Here is a 13,403-nt window from a genome sequence, read left to right as displayed (position 1 = left end):
ACAAAGTGCCTCATGGGACCCAGCAGGCATGGCTTTGTGTTTTGTGTCCACAACCCAGCAGGGCCAGAGGACCCCACCCCACCCCCGCCGTGGGAATGAGGGAAAGCATCCCTGTGCTGGGCAGGACACAGCTGGGCGCAGGCGGGAGCCCCCAGGCTGGAGCGTCTGCCCTGGAAGGCTGGAGGTGGGCAGAAAGACGGAAGCATGAAACCTCCTGTGTCCGCGCCGGTCAGAGTCTGGAGGCAGCAGGGGCACGGGCCTCGGGGAGGAACAGAACTGCAGGGCAAGGGCCGGCACTGCAGAAGAAAGCGGGTGGAGGGTCCAGAGAAGGCTTCCGTGGCTCCTCATTCCTCACCCGTGAGACCCCAGGTGCTAAAGGGAATGGGAGGCTGCCCCTCCAGTCCAGGGCGGTTTCTTGGCACAGCTGGTTGAGGACCAGGAGCTCAGGAGCCGCTAGGAGGCAGGTGCAGAAGCCAAGGCAGCCTGCGCTGGGAGAGGCCCAGTGGGGCAGCCCCTGCGCCTCCCTCTGTCTTGCTCCCTGGTCAGTGGAGCTCCGTCCCCGCCTCCAGCCACCATACCCAGGGCTTCAGGTACGGGAGAGCGCGGAGGTGGCCCGGTGTCTCCCCTCACAGGGCCTGCTCGCCCCCAGGAAGGGGGTCCCTCCCGCAAGGTCTCTCGGAGCACTGAGCGCGTGCTCAGGGCTGTCCCCAACCCCAGTTCTCCAGACAGCACCCAACGGCTCGCTCCTCGTGCTGCGGGGAGGGAAAACTGGGTCAGCCTCCCTCCTGCCGTCGGTGCAGGAGGTGCTTTCGAGGCGCCAGGAGCTCTTGGGGGCTGCCCTGCCGGTGGGTGGCTCGCCCTCGGCCTTCTCTGTGGCGGAGGACCATGTCCCCGGAGGACCCCGCGGGCGGGGAGGGAGACGTCGCGGTTTGCCAAGGTGTGTGTTCCCCGGTGATTCCGAGGCCCGGCGGCTCGTCGCACCGGCTGCACTTGCCAGACCCCATGGCGGCGCGCGCCCCCCTGGCTCCACTCGCAGGGGACCCCGGTCTCGGGCGGGAAACCGGGTGGCGGGGCCATTTTGGGAAGCAAAGAGAAGCTGCGAGGCGCCGGGCGAGCGAACCCAAAGCCTCAGAGCCAGGAGGGGGGCCGGCTCCGCGGGCCAGGGCGGGACCCAGGGAATGCGCGCCGGCTCGTCCAGTGAGTCGGGGCGCGCTTCCTGGAGGAGGAGGAGAGCTCTCGGCCCGAGCCCACGGGATGAATGAAGGAGGCGGGGCAGCCGGCGGGTGTGGCCCTGCCGAGGCCCCCGGCCGCGGGGAGGGGGCGGAGGCCCGTGGCGTCCTTAAAGCGGATGCCCGGGATGCCCTCCCGCGCCCCTCCGCAGTGGCAGGGCCCCGCGGTTCCGGGCCACCTCGAACTTCTTTCCAGAAACTGCCCAGCCCCGCCCAACCCCTAACCTCGCGACGCTAGGGCCCAAAGGAGTCGAGTCTACGCGGCCTGGCCTGGCGTCGGGCAGCCCTCCCACGGGTGAGGGCGCGGGGCGGGCGCACGGGACCCCGCCCTCGGCTGCCCGGCCTCGCGCTCGAGGCGCGGCGTCGGAGCGGCATTAGGACCCAGACGCGGTCGGGGGTGTGTCGCCGGCTCCCGCCCGCAACGCTGGGCTCCGGGGTCTCGAAGCTCCAGAGCCGGGACGCGTGTGCCTGCGTGCGGCCGTCCGAGAGCGCCAGGCGGCCCAGGCCATGGCCGCGGCCGCCCGGCGCGTCTTCCATCTGCAGCCGTGCGGTGGGTGCCCGGTTCCTGCGGGCGCGGAGGGAGGGCCGCCGGGTGTGCGCGGCCGAACCTGGCTGGGCGGGAACGCGCGGCCGTCGGGGGGGACGTGGATGCCGTGGGCTGCGCGACCCGGGGCCGGGGGCTCCTGCCTGAGGGCGAAGGCGAGGGCGCGGGGGCGCTGCGCATCGCGCTGAGGGCTCTGCGCGCGCCGTCTTCAGGTCCTCAGCCTCTCTGGGGACATGTGGAGGGAGAGGGGCGGGGGCTCTGAAGTGAGCGGGGTGGAGCCGCGGGGGCTCCAGGACCCGGGAGCTCCGGGCACTTTGGAACCGAGCCGCTGCCGCCTCGGAAGGGCTCGTCTTCTGTCCGTCGGCGGGCACCTTCCCGCCCGGAGCTGTTGGGGAGCCCGCCCACTCCCGGGCCCCCGGGCTCCCGGCCTGGAGCTGGGGTTTGTACGGCCCCTGAGCTGCACGCGGGGCCCGCTGTGCGCCCCATCCTCCAGGTCCGCTGTCCCTGCGCGCCCAGACGACACCTTCCTGCCGGCCTCTCGCCGGGGTGCGGCCCGCACCCGGCCCCCAGACCCCCAGAGTCTCCCGTCTGGAGCCGTCTACCTCTGCACTTGTGCCGGCGCCCCGCCCCGCCCTTCCTTCCTCGCACAAACAGCCGGGACCATCCGGGGCTCTGCGCGGGCAGCACGCCCCCGTGTGTTCCTCACACACCTCCGCCTCCCCCGTGGCCCGCCAGGGACTGAGGCTCAGGGAGAACTGCACGTGCTGTGGATGCTTATGGCCCCCGAGCCTGGCCTCAGAGGGGAGCACCGAGCGCAGAGCTGGGCCCCGGCCCAGGCGCTGGGGCAAACGTCTCCCCTCCTCACCCTTGCCACCTGCGCAGCCCCCAGCACGTGGCCCAAGGAAGTTAATTCATTCCATTAGGGCCAGGGGGCTCCCTCCCTAGTGCTGTTCCCTGCCCCTTTCTCCCCGGGTGGCGGGAGTTGGGTCTCTGGGTAAGGTAAGAAGTCAGCAGGGGTGGGGTGGGGTGGGCGCAGGAGACTGGCCAGGGCTGGTCCACCTGGCTGGTGACATGTCTTTGGCTTCCGTTGCAGATAACTCCTCTCCCGCCATGTCACAGAATGGACACGTTGAAGATTCAGGTGAGTGCTTGTCAGATGTGTGCATGGTCAGCTCCTTGGCCAGCCAGCCCTAGGGCCCCCAGCCCACCCACCTGTGTACCCATGGCCTGGGCCACCCGTCTGGCCCACTGCTGATGGGGAATGTCTTTGGAGCCCCCCTCCCAAGAGGTTGTGGTGTAGTGAGGACAGCTGGTGAGGCTGGGCACTGGTGGGTGGTCCCTGGAGGGCAGGCTCCCTGCTCTCCTGGACCCCAGGAGCCACCTACTGTGCTCTCCCATGGTGCACTGTTAGAGTGTCCTGGTCATTGGACACACCCTGGAGGGAGGGGCTGCAGTCCCTTGATTTTTATTATTATTATTATTTTAAAGATTTATTTACTGGAAAGGGAGAGAGAGATCTTCCATTTGCTGGCTCACTGCCCAAATGTCTGCAGCAGCCTTCAGGCTCTCCCATGTGGGTAGCAGGGACCCAACTGCCTGAGCCATCAGTTGCTGCCTCCCGGGGTGCACATGGCAAGAAACTGGAATTGGAAGCAGAGCAGGGATTGCTGTCCCTTTAAACAACTACAGCTGCTCCGTGCGCTGGTGGTCCCTGCTTATACTAGCTGTCTTCTTCCCTGAGACCCGGGGCCGTGCCCAGTCAGCGAGCTGGTCTGACCATCAGAGGGTTGTTTTTGCGGGATGGTGCTTAGTCGAAGTGGCAGTGTGCTTTTCCCTGGGGCCCTCAGGCTCGGGGGCTCTGTAAAGCAGGGGCCGGCTGGCAGCTTAGGGGTGCGGCTGGGCTGTAAGATGGCAGTGGGGACATTGCACTGTAGGAGCCCTGCGGGACCTGGTGGTGTCGTCTGGACAGGTCCTTAACTAGAGGATCCAGGAGCTGAGGCTGAGGCAAGCAGGGCCCAGAGAAGTGGCGGGGGCTGGGGGAGGCAGGTGGACCTTGAATGGAGAGGAAGGCATTTATCATGCGCTCCATACAAAAACAGGCAGAACTTTTTTAAAAAATATTTATTTGCTTATTTGAAAGGCAGGCTGCAGAGAAAGAGAGGGAGAGAAAGCATGAGAGGTCTTTAAAAAAAAAAAGATTTATTTATTTATTTGAGAGGTAGAGCATCCCATATGGGCACCGGTTCTAATCCCGGCTGCTCCTCTTCCTGTCCAGCTCTCTGCTGTGACCTGGAAAAGCAGTAGAAGATGACCCAAGTGCTTGGACCCCTGCACACTCATGGGAGACCCAGAAGCAGCTCCTGGCTCCTGACTTTGGATCAGCCCAGCTCCAGCCATTGTGGCCATTTGGAGAGAGAACCAGTGGACAGAAGGCCTTTCTCTCTGTCTCTTCCTCTCTTTATAACTCTCTCAAGTAAATAAATAAAATCTTTGGGAAAAAAAAGATTTATTTATATGAAGGAGTAACAGAGAGAGTGCGCGTCATCTGCTGGTTTACTCACAACGGCCAGGGCTGGGCCAGACCCAAGCCAGGAGCCAGGGACTCCATCCAGGTCTCCCATGTGGGCGGCAGAGGCTCAAGTACTTGAGCCAGCACCTGCTGCCTCCCAGGCACATTAGCAAGGAGCTAGATTGGAAGCTAAGGAGTCGGGACACTAAGTGGCCCTCCGATACGGTATATGAGCGTCCCAAGTGGCAGCTGAGCCCACTGTGCCACGACACCCGTCCCAGGCTGGGCAGCTTTTGACCTAACAGTTCTTCAGGCTCTGGGTGCTGTTGAGGCCCAGAGCTGGGGTGTATGTGTGTGTGTGTGTGCGCGCGCAAGTGCACGTGTGCACCACCACCCCCTGAGGGGCCTTGATGTGGGAGACTCAGCCCCTCCTGCCCAGAAGGGGCACAGGCTGAGCTCCAGACATCAGGGAGACAGGGACAGGGATGTGCAGAGGAAACTGGATGGCGAGAGTGGACGTGAGTCAGGATGAGTCACTGCCTGGCCAGTGTAGACTTGCTGCTGACCCTCCTCTGTCCTAAAGAGTGACCTGCTGGGCTGGGAGAGAGGCAGGTGTCCAGGAGGGCTTCCTAGAGGAGGAGTCCCAGTCACCGGGAAGACGGCCCTTTGGGCAGGTGGCCCCGGCCTGGAGGACAAGTGCTCGCGTATGCACGGTGCTGGCCGCTTGGCCTGGGGAGCAAGTGTCAGGCAGGGGTAGCAGGGGGCTCAGGCCAGGCCCATGACTGTGCATAGACCGCACAAGCTACAGCAGGGCTCAGAGGAGAGAGGATCATTTGCATGTTACCAGGAAGTCTTCCTGTAGGAAGGGGCCTGGGCTGTGGGGCAGCCACAGAGAGAGGAGACCAAGGGAAAGGAGCAGTGGGCACTCTGCTGTGGGGTCCCACATCCCAAGGGCGCCGTGACACATCCCTCATCCACTGTGGGCGCTGTGGAGGCAGGGCTGAGATGAGGCCCTTATATGCCCTGTGTGACGGCTGGGCCGGGCCTCTCGCCTCACCTGCGCTCCCTGGGAGGAGGGGCTCTCGGACCCCGTGCCGTCAAGGCTGCAGGGGTGGGGTGGGGGTCATCAGGTACTGCAGTGGCTCTGCCTTCCCTTGATCTGTTGTGTGAAGGCAGGGGCCAGGCGGTCTGACCTGGATTACCGTGCCCTGTGTCTGGTGCACACAGACAGTGCGGGCCCTGGTCCCCAGGCTGGAGGAGGCCGCTGAGAGTCCGGGGGCCCCGGGCTGCCAGCTCCTGGCCTCAGGAGGCGCTCCCAGTGCACACGGTGGGCCGAGGGGCCAGCCGGGGGTTCCTGCTCCTTGGGCTTGGAGTCTCTTCTTACAGTGGGGGTCTTGGTGGCAGCTGGGTCTCTAGGCTACATCAAGTGTGACGCGGATGACCCGGCCGAGGCCGAGGCCGAGGCCCACGAGGAGAGCCTGGGGGATGAGGCGTTCGACACAGTCAACTCCTCCATCGTGTCTGGCGAGAGCATCCGCTTCTTTGTCAATGTCAACCTCCAGGTGCAGCCGTCCAAGTCGGGTACGGGGGCGGCAGCGGGCTGGGCTGGGGGCAGCGGCAGGGCTGGCCCCTCACCCACCAGGCGGGACCTGGATTTGGGGTGGCACCCTCAGCCCTCTCTCCCCCCTTCCCTGCTTTCCTCCAGCCGACAGCGAAGTGACGTCTGGCGGCTGCGTGCTCCTGCACACCTCCCGCAAGGTGAGGGTCCATCCGGCAGGGTGGGTGGGGGCCCCAGTGCGGGGTGCAAAGGGCCGCTTCCCTGGGATTCCTCTCGCTGCTGCTGTTTTGCCTCTCCCATGTCCCCCACAACCGGGGCCAGCCAGGCCAGGCCTTCCCTGCTGGAATGGTTGTGGGCCCTTGGTGGACGGGGGAGGCCCCCGTGGAGCAGGGCCCAGGCAGACACAGCAGTGCCCGCGGTCCCCACAGTACCTGAAGTTAAAGAACTTCGAGGAGGAGATCCGCGCACACCGCGACCTCGACGGCTTCCTGGCGCAGGCCAGCATCGTCCTGAACGAGACGGCCACCTCGCTGGATGACGTGCTGCGCACCATGCTGAGCCGCTTCGCCCAGGACCCCGACAACACCGAGCCTGACTGCAACCTGGACCTGCTCATGGCCAAGCTCTTTACCGACGCCGGGACCCCCATGGAGAGCAAGGGTAGGGCCTGTCTCCTGCCTGGGCAGGGGAGACCCGGGAGGGGCTCGGCTCACCTCGCCCCTCCACTCCGTCCTCAGTCCACCTGCTGTCGGACACCATCCAGGGCGTCACTGCCACGGTCACGGGGGTGCAGTACCAGCAGTCATGGCTCTGCGTCATGTGAGTCACCAGGCCCTCATCCCCACCCTGTCACATTGGAGCCCCTTGTCCCCACCACAGAGGCTGGCCTACCCGAGAGTGCCTCAGTGCTGGTGGCATGCCACCTGGGAGGACAGGGCCCAAGTCTTCCATCTCATCTGGCTTTTTTATTTTTCCCTCCCTCATAGAGGTCACCAGGGGTCAAGGTTGGGGGTTCCGGGTGGGGGGAGCCCCGGCGCCCAGGGGTGACGTCTGTGCGCCGTGCGCTCCCCTGCCCTGCCAGCTGCACCATGAAGGCCCTGCAGAAGCGGCATGTGTGCATCAGCCGTCTGGTCCGCCCGCAGAACTGGGGCGAGAACTCCTGTGAGGTCCGCTTTGTCATCCTGGTGCTGGCCCCACCCAAGATGGTGAGCAGAGGCGGGGGCAGCCCCGCCCTCTCGGGGAGCATGTGTCCCACGGGGTTCATCTCTGCCCGTCTTCGCTAGGGGCACCCCCGTCCCCCAGTCCTGTGACCCCACGGGTTGTCCAGAAACTTGTATTTCCCGTCTTTAAAAAATATATATTTATTTGAAAGGCAGAGTTAGAGAGGAGGAGACAGACAGATCTTCCCTCTGCTGGTTCACTCCCCGAATGGCTGCAACGGCTAGGGCTGGGCCAGGAACAGGAGCTTCATCCAAGTCTTCCACTGGGAGCAGGGGCCCAAGCACGTGGGCCATCTTGCACTGCTCTCCCAGGCACAGCAGCAGGGAGCTGGATCGGAAGCAGAGCAGCTGAGACCCAAACTAGCGCACACCGAGGTGCCAGCGTCACAAGCAGCAGCTTCGCCTGCTGCGCCACCATGTTGGCCCGTGTTTCCTTCCTGAAGGGAGATAAAAGCTTCAGTAATGATCATGACCCCAGCTTGCTACCCACCGTGCCCCTGCATCTGACTGCCTGCTGTTAGTATTGGCTGAGCCTTCTAGACCCGGCAGGGACCCCTGCTTTTGTGGGGCTGAAGCTGATACGATTCGCAGAGTCTTGTAAGGAACAGGGTTCTAAAATCCTGAACAGGAAATCGTGAGACCCCTCCCATGCCACAGGGAGGCCTTAACGCTTAAGCTGCCATTAGCTTCTTGACGATTCTGCCCCTGCCTCTGGTTCAGGCCCCCTCCTCCAGCTGTCTCTAGATAAAGGGGTTCTGGGGGGACGTCCCTCCCCGGGATCTCAGAGATGTGCTGTGAACTGCCGCCTCGCCTGAGCCAGAGCCGGCGAGAGAGGAGGGCAGAGGGGCAGCTGGCAGCACAGCAGGACCAAGAGCCTAGGGGCTGGGGTTCTGCACGGGGCCTGGGGCAGGCCTCCAGTCCCCGACCGGGGGAGCTTGAGCCTGTTCTCACGTGTCCTGTGCATGCCGGAGCCCAGTGACACAGGCGGGACCCGGCTCCCTGGGGACCTGGGCTGGGGAGTGAGCAGGTTGCTGTGGTGGAGTTTGTAGTTCATGTGGGCACAGTTGACCATGGTGAGAAGGAGGGAGAGGGCCCTCTGAAAGCCAAAAAGCCATGACGCTTGGTGAGCATTTTTCGGCACTGCGTTTTCATTAGCCGGGAGCTGTTGCTTAGTGCGAGACTCAGGTTTTTTTTGTTTGTTTGTTTTTATTTTTAATGTATGTATGTATGTATTTGAATGGCAGAGTTACAAAGTGGAACAGCCAGGATTTGAACAGGTGCCCATATGGGATGCCGGCACTGCAGGCAGTGGCTTTACCTGCTATGCCACAGCGTCGGCCTCGAGACTGAGTTTCTAGGAAGTCCTCATGAGTTTATAAGAAAAACCCTAGATCCGTGATAGTGCCAGTGACCTGTTGAGCTGGTGGCAACTGTGGCAAGCCACACTGAAGCCTGAGCTTCAGGAAGGAACCTACCATTTCCCTGGGGAGCGCCCGCCACCCCTGGGGCATGCCTGGGCGTGCTCGGCAAGGCAGGCCTTCCGCTGCTCCGCAGGGGCTGCCAGTGCAGCTCTCCCATCCTCCGTCCCCAGAAAAGCACCAAGACCGCGATGGAGGTGGCACGCACGTTTGCCACCATGTTCTCCGACATCGCCTTCCGCCAGAAGCTCCTGCGGACCCGCACGGAGGAGGAGTTCAAGGAGGCCTTGGTGCATCAGAGACAGCTGCTCACCGTGGTGACGCCCAAGACAAAGGACCACAGCATGGTCTCCCTGCAGCTCCACAAACACCCGAAGGTACCGGCTCCAGGGGCCGTGGGCAGGTGGAGGACGTGGCCCGGGCAGCACTCACAGGCCTCTGTCTTCTCTCCCAGCCCCCCAAGTGCAAGGACTTTGTTCCCTTTGGGAAGGGCATCTGGGAGGACATGGAGCGCAGGTTCCCTGTGTACCCGCTGGACTTCACCGATGGTACGTGGCCCCGCGGCCCCTCCAGAGCTCCGCCTCTCGGGCCCCACGTGCACCTGTCCTGCGTCCCCAGCTGACCCTGTGCCCCTCTGCCATTCCCAGGCATCATCGGGAAAAACAAGGCCGTGGGCAAATACATCACCACCACCCTGTTCCTCTACTTCGCCTGTCTCCTGCCCACCATCGCCTTCGGGTCCCTCAACGATGAGAACACGAACGGGGCCATTGGTGAGGGGCTGGTGCCTGTGGGCCGGGCAGGGCCCTGGGCTGCGGTGCCCACCTGACCTCCCCCTCCACAGATGTGCAGAAGACCATAGCTGGGCAGAGCATCGGGGGGCTCCTGTACGCGCTCTTCTCGGGGCAGCCGCTGGTGATCCTGCTGACAACCGCGCCCCTGGCCATCTACACCCAGGGTGCAGTGGGGCTCGAGGCGGGAGCTGGTGCTCCAGGTGCCTGGCGCTAGCCAGGCCCTGACGCCTGCCCTGCTCTGCCGCCGCAGTGATCCGAGTCATCTGTGACGACTACAACCTGGACTTCAACTCCTTCTACGCGTGGACGGGCCTGTGGAACAGCTTCTTCCTGGCGCTCTACGCCTTCTTCAACCTCAGCCTGGTCATGAGTCTCTTTAAGAGGTGACGGAGCCTGCCCTGAGCTGCCGGAACTCTCCAGCAGGGCATCCAGGGCAGCCTCGAAGCAGCCTCCGAGGCCCTGGCACCCAGGAGGCTGGGGCCCAGGGAGCCCCCAATCCCGTTCCCACTAGCAGCCCCCCGCCTCATGGTGCACATCACCTCCCGCAGGTCCACAGAGGAGGTCATCGCCCTGTTCATTTCCAGCACGTTCGTGCTGGACGCCGTCAAGGGCATGGTCAAAAGTGAGTGTAGAGCTGTCGGCCGCCTGCTGCAGAGGGAGCCAGGCTGAGATGGGGGGCTCAGGGCTGTGGCTTGATTGGGGCAGTCTGGTCGTGGTTGGCAGAGAGTAGCGTCCCCGTGTGCTGGAGGGTGACAGGGCTGTCCCAGGCAGGAGTAGAGGTGGGGCAGAGGTACCGGGCCAGGCGCGATGGGGTATCCCACGGGACAGGGACACGGCAGGGGTGAAAGGAGGGTGGGCGGGAGGTGCAGGGTAGGGTCCTGGCGGGGAGGGGCGGTGCAGGGTAGGGTCCTGGCTAGCAAAGGAGGCCAGAGCTCCCCTCTCCCCCGCTACCTCTCCCCAGAAGCCCTTTCTTCCTTCTGGACCCCTCTGCCACCACCCCGCCCCACAGGGCCCTTCCACCCCACTTCCCAGAGCCCAGATGGCTGAGGCTTGAGGTCTGTATCCACAGTCTTCTGGAAGTACTACTACGGGCACTCCCACTACACAAAACGGACTTCGCCGCTGGGGAGCCTGCTGGGCGCTGGCACCGCACTCAACGGCAGCCTCCACGCTGCCCTCAACAGCAGCCTCCTGGCCAGCCCCACGGAGCTGGCTGCGGGGGGCAGCCCTGGCGCCCAGCACTCCGGCCAGGCCACGGCAGTGCTCAGCCTGCTCATCATGCTGGGCACGCTCTGGCTGGGCTACACCCTGTACCAGTTCAAGAAGAGGTGAGAGGCCTCGGGTGAGGGCCAGGGCCACGCGGCCCCCAGGCCATGCTCATCTGCCCCCTGTCCGCAGCCCCTACCTGCACCCCTACGTGCGTGAGATCCTGTCCGACTGTGCCCTGCCCATCGCGGTGCTCACCTTCTCCCTCATCAGCTCCTACGGCTTCCAGGAAATAGAGAGTGAGCTGGGGTGGCACTGGGGTGGCGCGGGGTTGCTCCCCGGGGCTGCGGACTAAGCAGGAGCCTGCCCCTGCCGCAGTGAGCAAGTTCCGCTACAACCCCAGCGACAACTTGTTTGAGATGGCCCAGATCCACTCCCTGTCCCTGGGGGCCATCTGCAGTGCCATGGGCCTTGGCTTCCTGCTCTCGCTCCTCTTCTTCATCGAGCAGAACCTGGTGGCTGCCTTGGTGAACGCACCAGAGAACAGGTACTGGGGCGGGGCGGGGCAGGGTGCATGCCCAGCCTTCTCAGGGCCAGCCGGGCTCTGCCCATGGGTGCCCATCTGCTGCAGGCTGGTGAAAGGCACTGCCTACCACTGGGACCTCCTGCTCCTCGCCATCATCAACACCGGGCTGTCCCTGTTTGGGCTGCCCTGGCTCCACGCTGCCTACCCCCACTCTCCTCTGCACGTGCGGGCACTGGCCTTGGTGGAGGAGCGTGTGGAGAACGGGCACATTTACGAGACGTGAGTGTGGGCGTGGCCCCTGGAGGCCCGTGGCGGGAGCCCTGTGGACCCTGGGGTGGAGGGAGCGGCGGGCCGTGTGAGGCCAAGGGAGGCATGTCCCGTTAGCGGCAAGGGTCCGGAGGTGGCACAGCCTTGAAAGCCTGGGTGACCAGAGGGGGCCCTGCAGGATCGTGAACGTGAAGGAGACGCGGCTGACCTCGCTGGGTGCCAGCGTCCTGGTGGGCTTCTCGCTGCTGCTGCTGCCCTTCCCACTGCAGTGGATCCCCAAGCCCGTGCTCTACGGCCTCTTCCTCTACATCGCACTCACCTCCCTGGACGGCCACCAGCTCTTCGAACGGGTGGCCCTGCTGCTCAAGGAGCAGGTGCGTGCCTGCCCCGGGAGGGAAGGGTGTGGGGCCGGCGGGGCAGCTGGGCCACAGCCGCCCACACGCGGACCTGCTGCCCGCAGACCTCCTACCCGCCCACGCACTACATCCGGAGGGTGCCCCAGAGGAAGATCCACTACTTCACGGGCCTGCAGGTCCTGCAGCTGCTGCTGCTCTGTGCCTTCGGCATGAGCTCCCTGCCCTACATGAAGATGATCTTTCCGCTCATCATGATTGCCATGATTCCCATCCGGTACGGGCGGAAGCAGGCACTCGAGGGCTGGGCTGGGCTGGGCTGGGCGGGGCGCCTGCCGCCTCTGCCCCAGCGCTCATCTTCTTGCTTCCCCCCGTCCCCCTACAGCTACATCCTGCTACCCCGAATCATTGAAGCCAAATACCTGGACGCCATGGACGCCGAGCACAGGCCCTGACGGCAGACCCTAGCCACGGCCGGCCCCTCTGCCCGTTGCGCTCTGGCCGTGTGGGGAGGTAGGGCTGTCCCGTGGCTGCTCCGTGCTGCGCCCTCTCACAGCTGTCTCCCGGACCTAGGGCAGCTGGCATGACGGTGGCTCCGGGGTGTGTCCACCCCCCTCCCCGTTAGCCCTTAGCTCTGGGTCAGGACCTTGGCTCAGGGCAGGAGCTGCCCAGGCTGAGACGAAGCAGGATGGATTTTCTTTTGATAAAAGAGTAGATGCCTGAAAGAGGAACCATTTCCTTGATTGTGTAAGGAACTTGCTGTACGCACACTAGAGAATAAAGTTCTGTTTCTATGCTTCCACACGCTGCCCCCCTCCACACACACACACTTGGGAGGGGAGTCTCTGGGCAAGTGGAGTGAAGGGGGCCACGTTTGTACAGTGTCACCTGTGAGCAGTCACTTCTAGCGCTGTGGTGGATGTCGGCCCCACAGTGAAACGTGGATATCCAGGCCTTCACTCTGCTGTGTTGTCAGGAACCTGCAGGGAGCAGCAAGTGCAGGGGCCTGGAGGGAGGGAGGGGCTGTGGCCTGGAGGGACCATCAGGGCAGACAGCGCTGGCAGTGGAGAGGAGACTGGAAACGGGTGCATCAGTCAGGGTGGCAGTTCTGAGCCAGCCTGAACTTTGTGGCTCCTGGATTTTATACCTGGTGGCAGGGGCAGGACTGCACAGTGACGGCATGACAACGGGCATGGTGGGACGGGGGCTTGGCCTGACGGAGGGGAGATGGTGCCAGGTTTCTGGCTTGGTCGCTTGGTGGTTGCCCAGGGTCCGTGTGTACCTGTCAGCGCAGCAGTGACATGAGCCTTCCCAGTGCTGCTTGTGAGGCTGGCCGGCTGCAGTCAACAAGAGGCTGCTGTTGGGGTACACTGGGCTACGCTGCGGCTTGGGATACCCCTATCACGTGGGAGTCCTTAGGGTTGAGACCTGCCATTCACTTTCCTGCTGATATGCCCAGGAGGTGGCCAAGGATGGCCAAGCACTGAGTCCCTCCACCCGCATGCGGCTTAGATGGGGCTCCGGGCTCTGGAGGGCATTTGAGGGAACCAGTAGTCGGAAGGTCTCTGTCACTCTGCCTTCCAAATAAATACATAAACCTTAAAAAAAAGCGGGTGGGGGGAGGTGGTAATAGCATGTGCCCAGGTCAGAAGGAGCTGAGCAGCAAACAAGGGGGCCCTGCCCCAAGCTCTGTGCCACGCCCACCCAAGCATGCCCTGGGATTCTTTGGCACCCCCTCCCTAGTGGCCTGGGCATTGCCTGCAGGTGACACTCCATCTA

The 13,403-nt window shown here is 63.9% G+C and overlaps 1 protein-coding gene across 2 annotated transcripts; it reads left to right on the top strand.

Annotated features, from left to right (window-relative positions):
• The first annotated feature begins 1,304 nt into the window (after window positions 1-1,304).
• SLC4A11 (solute carrier family 4 member 11) lies at window positions 1,305-12,426 on the top strand. 2 transcript variants are annotated; one of them, XM_017341737.3, is made up of 20 exons: window positions 1,305-1,779; window positions 2,867-2,914; window positions 5,687-5,863; window positions 5,988-6,040; window positions 6,269-6,500; window positions 6,578-6,659; window positions 6,922-7,045; window positions 8,652-8,855; window positions 8,933-9,026; window positions 9,126-9,251; window positions 9,323-9,436; window positions 9,523-9,655; window positions 9,821-9,894; window positions 10,342-10,600; window positions 10,671-10,777; window positions 10,988-11,025; window positions 11,110-11,283; window positions 11,450-11,645; window positions 11,732-11,901; window positions 12,010-12,426. In XM_017341737.3, the coding sequence occupies exons 1-20, from the start codon at window positions 1,737-1,739 to the stop codon at window positions 12,034-12,036; spliced, it is 2,475 nt and encodes an 824-aa protein (XP_017197226.2). In that variant the 5' UTR covers window positions 1,305-1,736; the 3' UTR covers window positions 12,037-12,426. The 2 variants fall into 2 exon arrangements, with proteins under 2 accessions (XP_017197226.2, XP_008254466.2); XM_008256244.4 differs by having other exon boundaries at window positions 1,308-1,779; window positions 10,857-11,025.
• The last annotated feature ends 977 nt before the right edge of the window (window positions 12,427-13,403 follow it).

The sequence above is a fragment of the Oryctolagus cuniculus genome, chromosome 11 (genome assembly GCF_964237555.1).
Source record: "Oryctolagus cuniculus chromosome 11, mOryCun1.1, whole genome shotgun sequence".
In the NCBI taxonomy this organism is placed as follows: Eukaryota; Metazoa; Chordata; class Mammalia; order Lagomorpha; family Leporidae; genus Oryctolagus; species Oryctolagus cuniculus.
Note: the sequence above shows the minus strand (reverse complement) of the source record. Positions and strands in the feature narration are given on the sequence as shown.

What these genes read in the sequence shown, in the direction of transcription:
- SLC4A11 (XM_008256244.4), top strand. Translation starts at nt 1,737, where the DNA reads ATGGCCGCGGCCGCCCGGCGCGTCTTCCATCTGCAGCCGTGCG. An exon ending in AGCTCCACAAACACCCGAAG is followed by an intron (nt 8,856 to 8,932) that starts GTACCGGCTCCA and finishes CTTCTCTCCCAG; the next exon opens with CCCCCCAAGTGCAAGGACTT. An exon ending in AACGGGCACATTTACGAGAC is followed by an intron (nt 11,284 to 11,449) that starts GTGAGTGTGGGC and finishes GGGGCCCTGCAG; the next exon opens with GATCGTGAACGTGAAGGAGA.